This window comes from Schistosoma haematobium, chromosome 5 (genome assembly GCF_000699445.3).
Source record: "Schistosoma haematobium chromosome 5, whole genome shotgun sequence".
NCBI classification, from domain to species: domain Eukaryota; kingdom Metazoa; phylum Platyhelminthes; class Trematoda; order Strigeidida; family Schistosomatidae; genus Schistosoma; species Schistosoma haematobium.
In genome coordinates, this window is record NC_067200.1 from 17,057,484 (window position 1) to 17,075,933 (window position 18,450).

At 37.0% G+C, this 18,450-nt stretch overlaps 1 protein-coding gene across 1 annotated transcript in view; it reads right to left on the reverse strand.

The window, feature by feature from the left end:
- The window catches only part of RTEL1_1 (Regulator of telomere elongation helicase 1), a 46,076-nt gene extending 34,167 nt beyond the window's left edge, over window positions 1-11,909 (reverse strand). Inside the window, exons 1-5 of the mRNA XM_051217622.1 lie at window positions 11,757-11,909; window positions 7,287-7,525; window positions 6,808-7,106; window positions 5,578-5,720; window positions 4,302-4,386 (exon numbers count right to left, since the gene is read on the reverse strand). Of these exons, the coding sequence (XP_051065036.1) occupies window positions 4,302-4,386; window positions 5,578-5,720; window positions 6,808-7,106; window positions 7,287-7,388 (629 nt within the window). The 5' untranslated portion in view covers window positions 7,389-7,525; window positions 11,757-11,909. The remainder of the gene's footprint in view (window positions 1-4,301; window positions 4,387-5,577; window positions 5,721-6,807; window positions 7,107-7,286; window positions 7,526-11,756) is intronic.
- Between the last annotated feature and the right edge of the window lie 6,541 nt (window positions 11,910-18,450).

The window sequence follows — 18,450 nt, forward strand, 5'->3', positions numbered from 1 at the left end:
TAATCGCCAACATTGAAGAGCAACAAAACAGGTGGGCAGAACACTTCAAAAAACTCTTGAATCGACCAGCTCCACTGAACCCACCCAACATCGAAGCAGCACCCACGGACCTCCCAATCAATGTCGGCCCACCAACAATTGAAGAAATCAGCATGGCCATCAGACAAATCAAGAGTGGCAAAGCAGCAGGACCGGACAACATCCCAGCAGAGGCACTAAAAGCAGACGTAGCGGCAACTGCAAGGATACTCCACATTCTCTTCAATAAGATTTGGGATGAGGAACAAGTACCAAAAGACTGGAAAGAAGGACTCCTGATCAAAATACCGAAGAAAGGCGATCTCAGCAAGTGTGATAACTACAGGGGCATCACTCTTCTCTCAATACCGGGAAAAGTCTTCAACAGGGTATTGTTAAACAGGATGAAGGACTGCGTAGACGCCCGACTTCGTGACCAACAGGCAGGATTCCGTAAGGATAGATCGTATACAGACCAAATCGCAACTCTACGGATCATTGTGGAACAATCAATTGAATGGAATTCATCACTATACATCAACTTCATTGACTACGAAAAGGCATTTGATAGCGTGGACAGAACAACACTATGGAAACTTCTTCGACACTACGGCGTGCCCCAGAAGATAGTCAATATCATACAGAACTAATATGATGGATTACACTGCAAAATTGTGCATGGAGGACAGTTGACAAAGTCGTTCGAAGTGAAGACCGGTGTTAGGCAAGGTTGCTTACTCTCACCCTTTCTCTTTCTCCTGGTGATCGACTGGATCATGAAGACGTCAACGTCTGAAGGGAAGCGCGGGATACAATGGACATCTAGGATGCAGTTGGATGATCTAGACTTCACAGATGATCTGGCCCTTCTATCCCAAACGCAACAACAGATGCAGGAGAAGACGAACAGTGTGGCAGCAGCCTCAGCAGCAGTAGGTCTCAATATACACAAAGGGAAAGACAAGATTCTCCGATACAACACAGAATGCACCAATCCAATCACAATTGACGGAGAAGATTGGGAAGATGTAAAAACCTTTACGTATTTGGGCAGCATCATTGATGAACAGGGTGGATCTGATGCAGATGTGAAGGCGCGGATCGGCAAAGCAAGAGCAGCATATTTACAACTGAGGAACATCTGGAACTCAAAGCAACTGTCAACCAACACCAAGGTCAGGATTTTCAATACAAATGTCAAGACAGTTCTACTGTATGGGGCAGAAACCTGGAGAACTACGAAAGCCATCATCCAGAAAATACAGGTGTTTATTAACAATTGTCTACGCAAAATACTTCAGATCCGTTGGTCAGACACTATCAGCAACAACCTACTATGAGAGAGAACAAACCAGATCGTAGCGGAGGAAGAAGGGCTGGACATGGATAGGACACACATTGAGGAAAGCACCCAACTGCGTCACAAGACAAGCCCTCACATGGAATCCTGAATGTCAAAGGAAAAGAGGAAGACCAAAGAACACATTACGCTGAGAAATGGAGATAGACATGAGAAAAATGAACAAGAATTGGATGGAACTAGAAAAGAAGGCCCAGGACAGAGTGGGTTGGAGAATGCTGGTCAGCGGCCTATGCTCCATTGGGAGTAACAGGCGTAAGTAAGTAAGTAAGTAAGTAAGTAAGTACTGTATTTACAAACCGTATACCTAATGCTAAGTCCTCCTCATTATAGTTGCTACAAAATTATTTCGACTCCTATAATATTTAACTTGTTAGTTTCATTGTGCTAATTTGGTACTGTGACGTGGGCCAACACACATCTGTGCCATCCACTACGTAGATTATGACTGGGGCGACATTTTTCACAGAATGAAATCAGTTGGATACAATTGAAAACCAAGTTATATTACAGAATCCCTTAGCACCCAAAATCGCACCAGGGATCAGACCTATGACTTACATGTCTTGAAGTGAGCCTTTAACTATTAAACCATTTAGATGGAATACAACAGTCTACATCCACGATTTCATTTAATTTGTGGCACTGTGCAACAACCATTAAATACCATTATTGATGACTGTTTTACTCTTAACAGTACTGACGTCAATATATGATGGATTCAATTCAATCCAGAATCTCTCAGAGAGATTTTAGACAGTCGTTTGTTTCATAAAAACTAGTGGAATAAATAAATTATCAATTTTATATCAATTCATATACAAAGCTTCGTAAAAGTAAAAGAAACTAGTCTTTGACCAAGGAGTGAGTACATAAGATACTGGTGATCAATTGTTGTAGACATTGTGTGACAGCCGAAAATTGACTAGAGTGTTGCTGAGACACTCTCGTTTATAATCTTTCTCCAAATCTTGATTAACAAAATTATTTAGTACATTTTATCCTCTCTCATTTTTTCCAACTACATTTTCTATATGTTGTCTTACTATTAGGGTACTGTTAGTGTTTCGGCTACTTTGTTATTAATCTTGTTACTATGATCTCATGACGACGACATCGTGTGGCAACTTGAAACAAAATAGATTTTTTAAAGTAATACATTACAACTAACTGACTAACTTCGTAAACAAATGCACACTGATAGAGGGCTATCTCAATCTATACACAAGTTACTAACAGGAAAGCAAACATGATCAAATGTCACAAGCTACAGAGGAAAATCAGTTTTGTAGATCACCCACTCTTCAGTAAATTGCCTAAATCCTGCTCATTAATCCTATCAGTGGTAAAGGAACTGAAGTAAAAAATGGAAACAGAATGGTCAGATTTAAAACCGCTAGATGCCGCTGACAGTAATAATGTTATTCTTTCGTTCTATGAGTGTTCATGATAATAATCTTAGAAAATTATTATTGGGAGTTGGTTTTAACTGTTAACATCCGACCACAAGGCATTTGTAAATTGCTATCACTAGATGACTTCTCAATAATTGATGTTATTTTCCAATACAAATAAGGGATAGTGTTTTTTAAGAGTTTTTCTAACACCAACTACACCATTCTGTAAGCTGTTAAGAATGGGTTACTTAAAGACCAAATCATCAACAACTTGTGGCAAAGATATAATTAATTCATGTGATTACCAGTGACTAGCTTCTAGAGGGAAGTCTCGGAGTCCTAGTGAGAAGCCATGACCAGTGGAGTTTAACCGTGTAAAGTGTGAGGCAGTTACCCACAGAAGACAGTAGAAGATGGTTGCTCAATGTCGTAGATTGGTTGAAGCTACACAATAACACCACTGAATGCCAGATCAGTGGTCTAGAGGTTGAGCATCCGCGCGGGACTGAAGATCCCGGGTTTGGGTCCCGCGTACAGGATCGTGGATGCGCACTGCTGAGCCCCATACTAGGATGTTATAATTTCTTTTATTTCTGTCGAAATACTCGTATTGCGCAGTATTCTTAGACACTGCTTCACTCGACAAGTCCCCAAATTAGAACATGATTGAATAGGAGCTTAATTATATTCCAAATAAAAACGTTAGATGAAAGTAGGGATCACAATAAGAAAAACGTTAGTATATTTAAAATAAGAAGATTCTAAAATACTGTCCAAGTCTCTTCTAGCGTTGGTTGGATAAGAAATAGCCAATCAACGTGCCTCAACACAATCCTTCATGGAATATGCTTCAATTCAATTTATATACCGCTAACATAGGACGATACGGCCGTCCAGTGCTTTCAGGTTATCAATGGTGGTCTAACATTGATCAATTCGTGATTTCAATGTTTAAACTAACTTATAATTAATCAAATGTTTATAATTGTGTGATAAACCGACTAAGTGTCAGTCTAATGTCCATAGTTGATACTAAATAAATGTGATTATACGTTCATGATATTCACAGTTTGTCCTATAGTGATTAAACTCCTATTTTTTTTAAAGCTAAGGTCTATGGAGATTGGGAACATAGATTGCTGCTGTTTGAATTTAGTGTGAAATTCAAATGTAATGGGTGTGTATAATTGGATAGTATTAACTCAACTACACACAATACTTGTACTTCATGGTCGTTTTCACCTCTTTGATTCAAATGGTTCTCAACACTGTTTACAGAATTGGACAGTTTAGTTAAAGAGTTATATTTATTATACTAACCAACATTATTTACACCTATCTTTTAGGAGAAAAAAAAGAGCAAGAGTTTACAATCTTAATAACATAAAGAGTGATTGATTCGCCCGTTAGAGAATTCTCACATTTCTCAATCTATCGTTATAGTCATATTTAATTTTTTTTGTTTTTTTTTTATGATAACATAATGAGAAGGGAATTTATGGAATCAAATAGAGAGAAATTCTTACTTTATTTTTTGACCATAATTAGATAAATCTTCAATATCGACAATACCTTCAGATTTTAAATTGGTTAAAATATCATCACGTTTAGCTGAATAATAAGAAATGAAACAATAAATGGTTCATAATTATTTATCACACATATATATATATATGCTATATTATTATAAAAGTAGTATATATTCAATAACTAATTAAATAAATAAACAGGAAAGATATGAAATCTAATATAGGGTTTATACAATATTATTGATATATCAAGTGATTGGTCATTGAGCAAAGATAAAGATACAGATATGCTAGATGTATGACATTATATAATAATACGGATTTCTTCTTACAAATGATTTTACTGTACTATATTCTGAATTTCAGACAGTGTTAACAAACGGTTACTTTAGTTCAGACTGTATAGTTCTCAAGTGCTGGTTAAAATTATCTATCTGTGTATCATGCAGTTTAATCTAGTGATCTAATTATCGAGTATTATTATATAGTGTTCCTAGCCGACTATATGTAGTTAATAAATTTTTGAATTAACTAACTTATTAGATGCGGCTGTGAGCTGTACTATAAGTGTGAGGGCTGAAGTAGGTAGAACGGGTTTCGAATCTAGGACTTAATGGCTGAAAGTCGAACGACTTAACCGCTAACAGATTACTCTTTTACATATATTAATACATATTATATTATTATCTCGTCATTATGTCGTACCACACATCTAGTTTACATTAGACATTTACGTTTTCTTTTAAAACAATTTCGCAAAAATGTAACAAAAAAGTCATCAACAAAACGACCGTCAGAAAAGGGAATCAAGATACTGAAAGAAGTAAGGCGATAAAAAGGAAGTAAAATGGTGTTATATATATAATTTTTGTAGTAAAATGAAAAGTGAATGAATTTACGTCTACCACGTTTAATGTTAAGTTGGTACTCAATGGTATAATTTCATTCACAACTTATTTTCTACTTTGAAAGTACAGTACCGTGTTATTCACTTCACTTCCACCAATGAATGTAGTTACTGAGTATAGCTAACAAATGTAAACGACACCATGAGAAGTCATGATCAAAAAGACGAAGTACCATAAAATGTAGAACTGGAAGTAAACTCTCCAAGTATTCAGCATCTTTGAGTTTACAATCTGTAAATACCATGATAGTAATGAAAATATTTGAACTAGGGAAATACTACAGTAGGTTTAATACATTGATACGAAATGTGACAATATGAGTTGATCAAATAAGAAAAATAAATTTTACATATTGGCATACTTACAGTCAAAATTCCTGAAATATTCACACGTTCTCGTTTGAACTCTCATACGGCACGCATAAATTTTGGCAGAATTCGACTCTAACGACGTTACATCGGGAAGAAGACACAATTGGTCTCTTGACCCGACGACACTAACGCTATGTCTTTAATGTAGTGGGATGAAGTTAATCAAAAACTCTAATTAGTAGGTAAATAAACTGACAGAAAAAGCATTTATTCAATTGCTAAGTGGATATAAATCAACCACATAAATTAAGTGATTTGACTTTGAACGGACGAACATATCTATGGAATGACATGACAAACTACTTTTCCCGAAATTATCTGATGGAAATAAGTTGTTAATATTAAACCGCTATAAAAGATGGGACTTTACAGTAAAAAGAAGTTCAGTCTCCTGAAATTAGTTACAAAAGTATAAAAATATATATCCATAAGTAACGTGTATGATTTATGTTCTGAGTTGGTTGGTGGTAAACACATGTAAAGGGAAAATAAGAAGTTATAGAAAACCATACTCCTTTTAGTAGTCGAATCACCGTTACTTGACAAGATTATACAGGAGCTAAAGATAAAGTGACTACATTTTTTGTTCATTTTTGAGCATAAAATGGTTGTCATAAACAGTCATTTATTACAGGTGACATAAATCTGGAATAAAACATTCAAAATAACTTTGATTTGATTTAACATACCATCATTCGCTTTTGGTAAGTTTGATAATCACTATGTGAAAGCCAAGTTCATCATTTACTCATTAATCGAACCAAAATAACTTTTAATAAACCTTAAACACCAAGTCGTTCATCGCATATTTTCACACTGATTAAGAATAACAATCAGTGATAATGATTAACAAAAAGAATCCACTTGAAAGACTGAATAACTTTTCATAATATAAGACTAAGAAATAATGTATTATTTATTACGTTCTAATTGCGATGAGTGGCAGTAATTCCAGTCTATAAAAATTTCCGATTATACAGCATCAGATAAAAACTACCAAGGTTACTACCATAGTGACAAATCTCAAGTGGTGATCGATAAACTTTGACCAGCAAAAGAACATGCTTTTATCACCATCAACAAATGAAGACACATTACATTATTACTCCATTGATATCTATTACGCTTAAAGAATAACTGAACTGATAAAAATATTAATTATAACACTTTTACGTACAAAGCAAATCCTTTGAAAAAAAAACTGTTAATACGGTCTTAACTTACCTTGAATAAACCGTCCCTTTTAATGCATTAATAGCCTGTGCTAGTTGTGAATGGGTTCTTGATGCAAAAATAATCTTACATCCATTATTCACTTTACCCAAACTTGCAAGAAAATTCTGATGAGATAACGTATTATCAACATTATCACTGGTAGGCCGTTTACCCATTGTATTTTGATGTTTAGCATTTGTTATTGATTGTACTGAATTCGCTTGTTTATCAAGCCATGCCAATGAAGCGCATAACAGGCATAACGTTTTACCGGTACCAGTAGGTGACTCCAAAATGGCATGTTTACCCTAAAACAATAGATTTTCAAGAATTACCATACTTAGACAAACATACAAAATAAGAACATGAATATTTCGATAAAATAAATGAGTCGGTTTAATTTACTATGATTTGCATAGAAAACAAAAACATTACCAAATTTACTCAATCCGATAAAAAACATAAAATCAATATGATGGAAATACTACCTCATTTAATGATAACAGAACCTTTGTCATATATTCAATTTGGCAATCATATGGTTGATAAGGAAAATCAATCTCTACACCATCGATTGCAATTTGTGGCATGTTTCTAGCCCAAGTTTCAGTGTTTAAATCCAGTAACTTTCATATAGAAACAAGGATTACGTCAGAAAAATTTTAGCCAAGCGATATTAAGTTGAAGGATATTACCAGAGAAAGTTGTTTGAGTGAGAACTAACCACCTGTGGAAAAAATAAGGGTAACAGAGTAATAAACCTTGGGCACAATGATATATCATTTGAAATTTTATCAAGAACTCTTATTCAAAAAAGTGAGGGAAAACAAGCAGTACAGAAGTCTTTCATCATTATCTTTGACTTCTTAACAGTTTTAACCTTCGAATAAAAGATTATGACTACCACACTCTCAGTAAAAAAATGGTCGAAAATCACAAAAATAAATGAACCTGATACTCAACTCTTACTTCAAGTCCTGTTAAAAAATAAACACTGGGATTTTATTTCTGTCGAGAATGCATTATCGTGAAAAGACTAGTATTAAATACAAAAGTCACTTGACTTCACTGTTTCTTTCTCAATTCGATAGAAAACAGATTTATTGTAACGAGTATTTGAAGTAGACAGGACGAAAATTTGCTTCTCAGTGTATTTCAGTTACGAAAATCTTAAGTGAACTCATAGACTGTAGCACAGTATTAAATTTCAATCTTTCATTGTCATCGCATTTGAATTTGTCTGTGAAAATGAAGATTATTTAACCAATTTCTTGGTGTACAATAGCATTAAACACTCCTATCATAAGAATTTGATTCACCTTTGAAATTAGGTCCCTCATGTAGCGAAAACATGTTAATCTATCAACCAAAGGACGGAATTTTGCAGTGACTGATAAACATGAACTTTGAAGGTAGATAATATACGTAACTTAATAATATTAGTCCGTAGAGGTCTTTAAAGCACCCCCCCCATGTATAATAGAACGCAAAAGGGAGTAGTGGTGTAATTAAATCTAGGGTACTAGGAAAACGTGGTAAATCAGTTAATGAAGCTACAAAAACTCATCGACTAAAATGTTTGTGACATTTTAATAGCGATCTACTACGGTCAAACGCTGATTAGATGGGATAATTGTAAGAAGATTGAGGGAGAAGGTTCATAAAGTTTCGGACATGTAACTCACTGAGCCCACTGATCTTACTATAAAGCCAGAAACCCACTAGGTCCAGATCGTTATTAACATGCAGTGAACGCTATATGGCGAAGCATTCCCAGTTCCACTACAGAATTAATAAGCACGGAATACATACTAATCGTTGATTCGAACGAACACTGAGCTCTCAAACATTACTAAGCAATATTTTCACCCTTAGGATTCATTTGCGTTTCAAATTGTGAGTGATATCTCATAAAATAATCCAGATCTCAATACATAAAATATGCTTATTAAATGCAATGGACAGTATTTCATCTTTGTCGCTTGATTTCTCGTCAAATTATAAAGTCATCGCTTCCGAAGTGGTTGAAGATTAAAGGTAACACAAATGAAACAATTTCAAAAATCGGTGAGTGATCTTTACTAGGACAAATAATGATATTTTTAGATAGTCAGTGATCTTGAGGGAAGTTAGATCATTTGACCATCTCAAAATCGAAAATATAGTCTCAAGATTTAAGTTGATATCGTAAGCAATCTTCAGAAGATGATAAGACTATAGAGAAACTAACAGAGATCAAGTAGTAACAGACGTGAAAACCTTTGGAAAAGTGGCTACAAGAGCACTATAATTTACCGGAATTTTTGAGCATTGAATATAAAACAATAACTAATTAGCAAGTTTACAAAACGAAATGTTTTTATGCATCATGATAATGACATAGGTACATCGATGTTCTTGTTAGTCATGGGCACATTGCACTTACAGATGTATCTTGTAAGTGCATATCCACTAAATAAGTACATAATCTTGTAATAGTTCCGCTACTGAATACATTTTTGTGTTTCACTTACTCACAAGTTATTAATTTGAACTAATTTCTGAATTTAAAATATCATTTAGCCAAAAACTAAAGAATTCGTAGTCAACAACTCATCAAGCAAGAACCAACTAACTATTGTAGCAAGCAAGTAACTTGTTGGCAAAGAACTATGCAGTATCCTGCCAGTTTTCCGAAAATGTACCCGAAAAATTGCACAACCAGATGACAATAGGCTGGTTATTACATGTGGGTTATTACAGAGGTGATCTACACACACTCATTTCCCAAAATAATGTGCAAACTCCTAAGGAGTTATTAGCTTTGTTCAGATAATTGGCCGGTTGACATACCAAAAGTTTGTCTGATGAAAATTACCACTGAGTACAAAGAAGTCCACAATGTAAGTACGTTATTCACGTCGATATTTTGCAGACGCAGTAAAACGGAAACCGGAGTACCTGTGTAACTCCTTTGACATGAGTGTTGAAGTACAGGCTGAAAACAGTCGTGCTCAGTATTCGGGATTCAGAAAGCTGGGCACACCAGTATCTCCAATTGCAGTCGGTACGTTAAATATATAAGCTTGTATAAGTCCCACACAGGTTGCAGTCCTGCGTTAAACTTCCATATCAACATACGTTGGCACTAGAATCGCGGGTGAGTAAGTAACAGTTGCAATTAAAGTCTGTTTTTTTAGATTTGCAAAACTACATTTTGTTCTGTAGTACATGTCATCAACAATATCAAATTGAGTGATGACGTGAGGCAGTTTTATATAACCGTCTAAGTATAGTGTTAGTGATAATCAACAAAGACTTGGTACTGCATCACCAAATTCTCATTTCCCTTTATCAACTGAAGAGGAACTGAAAACCATGGGTAGATGTCTTCAACATGAATGACTAACCTGAAAGTTCACTCAATTTTCTTTCATTACCAATTTAAATTTCAGATGGCCGTGGAGACGCGATCACTAGATGATAATCCAAAATCTTTATGCGCTATATTTTGTCCTATGTCATGGAACCTGGGTAGCCAGGATCCTTACACTACTTGGAAAAGCTGAGATTTCCAAAAGTCCGGTTTTATGGCACCATACGGAGTAAAACGGGATTTCTTATTCTTAACCTTTAGGCGCAATAACACTAAGCTTTTTATTTTCCACTGACACAAAGACTCTGTGGATTTATACGAGATCACAGCACAAGGCTATTTTCATGACGAGACAAACTACAGAGATGTCATTGAGGGTGAAGGGATAATTTAGGTAATAATTTGAAATAACTTTTTACTATCCAGTGGGAGCATTGTTTAGTGTTGATTAACACTATTGTAAGATTCGCTTTGTTGTAGATTGTTACAAACTAAATTATTGGAGTGACATTATAACAAAGGTGGATTAATATTGAATTTCAGTATACGGATTCTGAATAGCAACATTGATGTACCAATGGAGCCTTACTGTTTTTTGAAACTTTTTCATTGTGATTATAATTTTCGGACAGACCATTTCATGTACATTCATCTACTTTTTCACGTATACATATTACATTATGAGATTAAACATACGCAGTAAGTGCATGCGATTTTAGATTGAATATAAAATTAGGACACATTTCTGGCAAACAACGCTTTAAATGGTGAATGAAACTTATTTTTAGCATATCTTGATAAACCATTGGCATATTTAGCTCTTACAACGAAGATGCATCATCGTCAACCATCACATGTGATGGATATCCAACTGCTATTTATATCAGTATACATAACCCAAACAAACAAAAAGGACAAACAAATAAGAAAGACACGAAGTAACTAGACTGTGCTCCCCTTTCCACAACCCGTGAAACCCAAGCTCCCAAGTTTGGGGAACTTTGCGGAATTCTGGGAAAATTTTGGGGAATTTCCTCAGGTCTGGGGAAATTTCAGGGTTTTTAGCCATTTCCCCAAAGTTCACTAAAGCGGCTCCCCCAAAATTTCCTAAAAATGGGTTAGGTCTTCCTCAAAATTGGGAGCTCGGGAAGTCTCTAAAAACAACGGTTATTCACTTTTCGAAAAGCGTGAGGTCGCATTGTAATTGGGTTGAAATCACAATCTATGACGTTGTTAATGGATTCTGTCTTCTTTCTATTGCAGGGCGACCATGGGAAATCCGCATTATTTCCCCCGGACAGGCGAAAAAGGAGACATTCTGTCGCGCTTTCCCCCTTTATTTCCCCTTTGTTGGTTGCTTGGGCAATGATGAAGGGTATGTTAGACAAAAAGATTATAGTCGCTTCATCATCTCTCTGAGCGTCACCTTTTGTTCTAGTGATAAGGCAGTAAGAAGAGCTACAGCAAACGGCTTTGCGGCAAGCAACGCACTAGCGCAAAATTGGAAAACCCTGGGTGACTGTTTTTTCCCACCCGGAAACACCCAGAAAGTGACTATCCAGTTCTTATCGCGTCACCAGAAACTGATAATCCAATCGACTACCTCAACTCCTTGCAGCAAATAGCGGTTCAGGCGTTTCCTCGTCTAGATGTCATGGGACGAGATGACTTAGTACGCTAGCGTTTCGTCGGAGGGATGGTCCTCGGCCCACTAAGAGAACAGTTTTCCGAAGCCCACCAGTCCAAAAGGTGGGACTCGAACCCACGCCCTTTCAGACTATTGGACTTCGGCAAAACTGTTCTCTTAGTGGGCCGAGGACCATCCCTTCGACGAAACGCGAGCGTTCTAAGACCTCGGTGATACTATAATCTTAGGACAACCTTGGAACGAATCTGAAATGACCTTGAGCGATGTTAGCCAATCAGCGAACGTAAGTGCAGAGCAAAAATATATAATACAAGATCAGAGAAAAAGTGGATACACTTCTTATACGTGGTTAAAAAACTTGTCAGTTTTAGAAAAAGGTCCAGTAGTTCTAAAGTCGTGATGTATTTAGTGGAGGAAATCATCCATATTATGAACTGACATAAGCTATAAAGCCAAGAATCTATTTAGCCAAATGGACAAGTGAATTTCGCGCCACAAACCAAGACTAATTATCTTATATCTGATTGGTTCGTCCATAAATTATAGTCTCCACACCTATTCTCTATGTCACTTGTTCAGATCGTGAGTCAAATGAAGCTAAACAACCATGGAAAACCTGGAAGATTTGGACGACCGTTTCGTCTTATTGTGGGACTCCTTAGCAGTGCGCAACCACGGTCCTGCCTCGCGGGATTCGAAGCCATGACACACTTAACAACTAGACCTTTGAGCCGGCATCCAGCCGTGTTAATGTCTAACTTCAACTAATCCACGAAATTGAGCGACACATCCACTATTGTCATGAGTGAGTTACTGTCTCACAACTGACCTGGTTGAATTCCACTGGTCACTGCTTCTCACTAGAACTCCAGGATACAAATCTTGAAGACAGTCACCAATGAGCATATGTTGAGTGATACCTAATTTAGTAAGAGGAAAATGCTTGTGTATATTGTGTCTGAAAGAACTTCTTAGAGTTTAGTGTATAGAAATCAGATCACCTACAAACCCACGACAAGACAGATGGAAGAGGATTAGATTATCAAGCCGCTCTTTTTATGGTAATCCCAGGAGTTCTGGAATTTCTCTGGTATCTGCCCTCCATACTTTTTTTCAATATAACCGATTCACGTCTTAATAAGGGTCCTGAATCCTGAACAAAGTTTTCAACTTTGGATCTCACTAAAGTTGTGTATACTGTGATGAACTTGTAGATATTCGACTTGTTAAATATCCGTATTAAAGCCCACAGGGTTCTAAGCCCCTTAGCTCCAGAATTGCGGCAGTGGACCGTATTTCTAAAATTATAGCTCACAGTCACGTTAGATCCTTGTGAAATAGGATTATGGACACTGACTCTTCCCTTATGCTACACTTATTTAACTTTATGTCCCCTCTTGGAATACGGCCACACTTGGCGGTGTTAACAGACATCTACTATTCTTGAAACCAGTTAACCAGAACATCTAAGCCTATTTGAAAAGCACACACATTTACGTCCCCTGTTATTTCATCGTCGGCGTAAAATGGCATCGAGTACTCAACTGCACTTGATAGTTTACTTGCAAAAGGTACCAAAGGCAAAGGACCTAAGACAGAGCCTTGGGATACTCCGTTATGCACTGATTTCTAGAAGAAGCATTTTGGATTCTCTCTTACATTTTTTCTACGATGTATCAAGAAATCCTTGATGCACTAGAGGAAACATCAGTCAATTCCTAGATTTCCCAGCTTCGTTAACAGTTAATCGGTCTATAACAAGCTTTTGGTCGCCACGAATGTTATCGTGATCTTCTGAATATTCTTTCCAGTATTCTAACTACAACACTGGTAAGGTTTACAAGTCTACAGTTTGACGCAAGTGCTCTTGATCCTGCTTTGGGAATAGGAGCGACAATTTCATCCTTCCAGTTCGCAGGTAACTCAATTCAACTAAGTAACAGAAAAAGTATCGTAGTCAGTGAAACAGCAATATTTTCTGCAATTTCTTTCGATATTTCATGTTGTAGTTTATCCCGTCCTGTTGATTTTTTTTGTGTCTAGAATGCTAACAGCATTTGGTACTTCGCCTCGATCAAAGTACACAAAATGGTAGTAACAGTGCATACTAGTTCTTGTTTTTCCTTTCTTGTTCACTATTTCCATGAAGATCCATTCCTTATGATGATGTTTCTTGCAACCCAGCACATCCTGACATGTTGACGTTAACGCTTCTCTGATCTCTTTCCAGTCGTTCTCCATAATCGTTTCTTCTTCTTCTTCCTGTAGATCCTGTAAGGTTTGCAAACGGCTGTCGAGAGTTATCTTCAATTCGTTCAGTTTGTCAGTATGTCGAAGGAAGGCTCTACTGAACCTTTGTAATGTTGTTTGTCCAGCTGTCCAATCATGCTCTAGCTTCAGTTTAATCATGGCCACCACCAGAGGATGATCTGAAACTATGTCAGTTCCTCTCTTTTTCCTCATTTCTTCCACTGACTTTCTGAATATTTTACTGATGCCAATTTGATAGATCTGGTTATCCGTGGTGTGATCTCTTGAGATTCATGTAGCATTTTCTATGTGTTTATGTGGGAATATTGTGCCGCCTATCAGCATTTTGTTGAATGAATATAAGTCTGCGAATCTCTCACCATTCTCGTTCCTTTCTCCCCGCCAGTCCATGTCGTCCCATGATATCATCATACCGAGTGTTGTCCATGTGGTGCGTGCTACTTATATTGATATAATTAGTATAAAACGCGAGTCAGGAATGTAATGTCTGGCAGCAGAAGATGGGGAAGATCAAGAAAGGAAGAGCGGGAATAGAAAGCAATTGGTATGGAAATGCAAGAACAACGAAGTTCGAGACAATTATTGAACACTTTGCAAATCCAGTATTATAGTATGGTTTTTCTATTTTACCAAGTAACTGTAATTTTGTACTAAATATAATTCGGTTGTCCTCATCTGTGTTCTCCTTCACTACAGTCCATTCCGACTTTGGCGTTTTGATTTCACATCACGATGGTCAGGTCCTTTCCTGGGCATTTCGCCATGGTCGGTTGCAGGCCCTCGTAAAGCTGATGTTTATCGTCGTCATTGCCATCATTGACGGTTGCATAACATTGGGTAACATTCATTGTAATTCCCTCCTTCTTTGTTCTGAATGACGCTTTGATGGTCCAAGATCCTTGAGGTTCTCATTCTATAGGTACTTGTGTTTTCTTCCACTTCCTAAACGTTACAAGCTACAGAACGGCAGCTCTTCGAAATATGCCCTTGATAAGTATAGAGTCCCTGATATGTAACCGTCTGCACTATGGTGTGTACTGCTGATGTCGATAGATATAAGTAGTATCTATCATCAGTCGGAAGTGAAGTGCATGCAGGCAGAAGATTATGGTGATCAAATTAAAGAAAACGAGAACAGAGGATGGATAATGTAGAAACGAAAGAACAGTGAAGTATAAGACAACTGATTGACATTTTGCAAGTGGATTGTTTAGTGCACGGCCCTCAGATTTTAACGAGACATTATCCAATTTTGTATTCAAATACTTTCGGTCGTCTACAACACTGTTCTCGGTCACTACGTACACAACTCTTACTAAGCATAAAATTCTTTTCACCCCATCACCACGGTTTTAGAGGAAGTCACTCATGTATAACTAACCTGTTGATTGCAAGGGGAAGGTTGACGTCATATACCTTAACTTCTCAAAAACTACTCATAGGGTCAACCATATATGTCTTATCAATAAACTAAAATGATCAGGTGTCAAATCACCTTTATTCGATTTACTCGTGTTGTACCTAAAATGTTGTCATTTGTATGTCGGGGGTGACTTCATTTTTCCTTAGACTTTAGAATGCCTATTAAGGTCCAATTAAGTTCAGTACCAGGACCTCTTCTTTTTTTGATTAATATGATCGATCTTCCACAGCAAGTATTGTCAGGTTCACCACTTTTCGCCGAGGATCTGAAACGCTGTGTGAATTATGCAACCAATAGTATAATCTGGAACTCCTAGATGTTCTAACTCGAATCCAGAGTCGGATGGACAGCAGTGGACTTACCTGAGACACTTCAATACGTAAATTAGTCCATCTGAAACATGTTGCATGGTAAAAATACAATTTAGGTAGCTCCTCTTCAGAGGTATCCTAAGTTGAAAGAAATCTAAATGTGTTGGCACCATACGAGCTGAATTCTTACGCTAACTGTAACAAAAATACCTTTCGAGCAAACCTTGCACTGGTAATGTTGAAGGGTAGTTTTGACCGATTCGATTGAAGAACTTTTCACCTAATCTTCGGCAGTTTCATTCATTCCCATTCGCCGTACGGAAACGCAACCTTTCATCCTTCACTCCAAAATGATAAAGACACTCTGAAACGTATCTAGCGGTGAGCCACGAAATCAGTTCAGGGACCCAAATTCAAGTCTCTTAAAGAGCGCGTTTAGTTCCTAAACCTTGAATCATTAGTTCAGGCGTCATACAGGTGACTTTCTAATGGCTATTAACAACTCAAATAACTCTCAGGATCTCCTTAAACATATACTTAGGCTTAGTTTCAGCCCAAACCTTGGGAATAACACACAGAAACTAGAGACACAACACAGCAGAGCAAAGTGTAGACACATATTCTACTTCTCAAGAGTGGTAAAGTGTTGGAATTTGCAGATGACTGAGTTATTCGAAGAGACTTCCCAGGAATCCTTAAAAAAATTGACAGGTTAATAAGGATTAAGGACAGTACCTCACTATGATTTACGAACGTATTTTTCTTTTTCCTATTTTATCATTAATATACTTAGGTTAACGCCCGGAGTTATTGTTGACCCACTGCTACTATATAGGGAAGCCCGTTAAGCGAAAGCTTTTTCTATTCCGTCTATAACCATTTATATCTTCGGACATCTAGTAGCATCGTAAAAACCCCTAGGTATTATCCATAAAAACAGTGTAAGCTCAGTTTCAGAACACAATTTAGGGGGAATATCTGGAGTTCAGTTGGAAAACGCAGCAACTGAAACAGTAATCGAACCTAGGTTCGATCCGTCAACTTTTGGAAATGCTTGCCGGCTGAAGATTTTCAACCAACTTTAAGGTAACTTAATATGCCATTAACGGCTTGAAAAGGTTGATCGTACTGAACTATCTACAATTATTTCAATTTTTCAGCTTCACATAACTAGGTCCCCACATGGAGACATCGATGTACACTGTTTTTTGTCGTATGAAAGCTGGTTAACAGAAATCTTCTGTTTCATCCAACACATCTTGAACCATTCGAATCAGGAGTATGTTAATGTAAGAGAAGAAGATTCACTGAGATTCATTCTAAGCCTTGCAGTTAAAGCATCGATGCTTTAGTTTCTACGATTGACCTTGTTTATTGATTTTTGTTGAGCTACATAGAGCTGGTTGTTACAAATTCAATTGGGGAACATGGACAAAGCTGTCGTTCAGACCAAGCTTGCAAGAGTAGGTTTCGGCAATAGTCATACGTCTACTTTATGGTGTAGGTAAGAGCGGTTGTTGGCAGAACCGGTTCTCAGGGTCAATGTACACAGGTCCGTGTGGAATTTCTGGATGATACTAATAGGACAATCATAAGAAACGTGAAAGGCCCCATTCGAGAAGGTGATATTTTAACCTTGTTGGAAACGGAAAGAGAAGCCAGAAGGTTACGTTAATGTATTCCAAATAAAAGGTCGTTGTTAAATTACTAGCTTTTCATTCGTAATCACAACACATTTTCCCACGAAACGTAACCAACTCAGACGCAAGCCCGCTTTTCTGTACTTAGAAACCTACTAATAAGTTATAGACGATATATATATTTCATACGTCAACATTTTAAACTCCATGCTGAAATTTTCAGTCATAGACGAACCTATGAACGCAAACCCCCTATTTTGATGAAGCTGCGGGGTTCTCCTCAAGTTCTGTTCAATTTCCCGAGAACATGGAGTTTGGGGAAGTTGACAACAACCTGAAACCGTAAACCACCATGACAGTAGTAGTTGTTATTTGATGTTGTAGTTACACTGCGGACAAATCATTTGTCGATTGCCGATGATACTAGAAACTGTCGACAGTGGATCTTTCTCTACGGATTTAAAAGCTTCGGCAACTGGACTATTTCCTAATGCCGAGTAAGTATTTTTTTTTAGCAGCGTCCTGACGTATATCTAACATCAAATGCAGACAGATCTTTGGTTCAGAATTTAATTCTTTGTACCTGTTTGTGTAACTGAGTTAGATGGTTTATAAGTGAATTGTGAACTCATCGAGTTATCGGATTGAGGTAAACTGCATGTAGATATGACTGGTCAGTACCATAAAGTTACGTAGTAAATCATTCAACTGAACTACAAATCCTCACCATTCCGAAATCAAGTCGCGTAGTGTTTCGGTCAAACTTCATTTTACATGAATTCATTGGGATTTTAAATTAACTGGTGTAAGCATATTTTGGAAGATAATTATCAGATAACACCGGGATTTTCGTAATGGATACTTGGGATTGATGTTCGTTCCCTAGTAAGTGACTGGATATTTTGCTTGTCCAGTCTTTTGATTTGAGTAACATAACATCGCATCAACGGGAAGACGTAAAAAAATGATGGTGAATGGAAAGGTGATGGAATTCGGCGTGATTT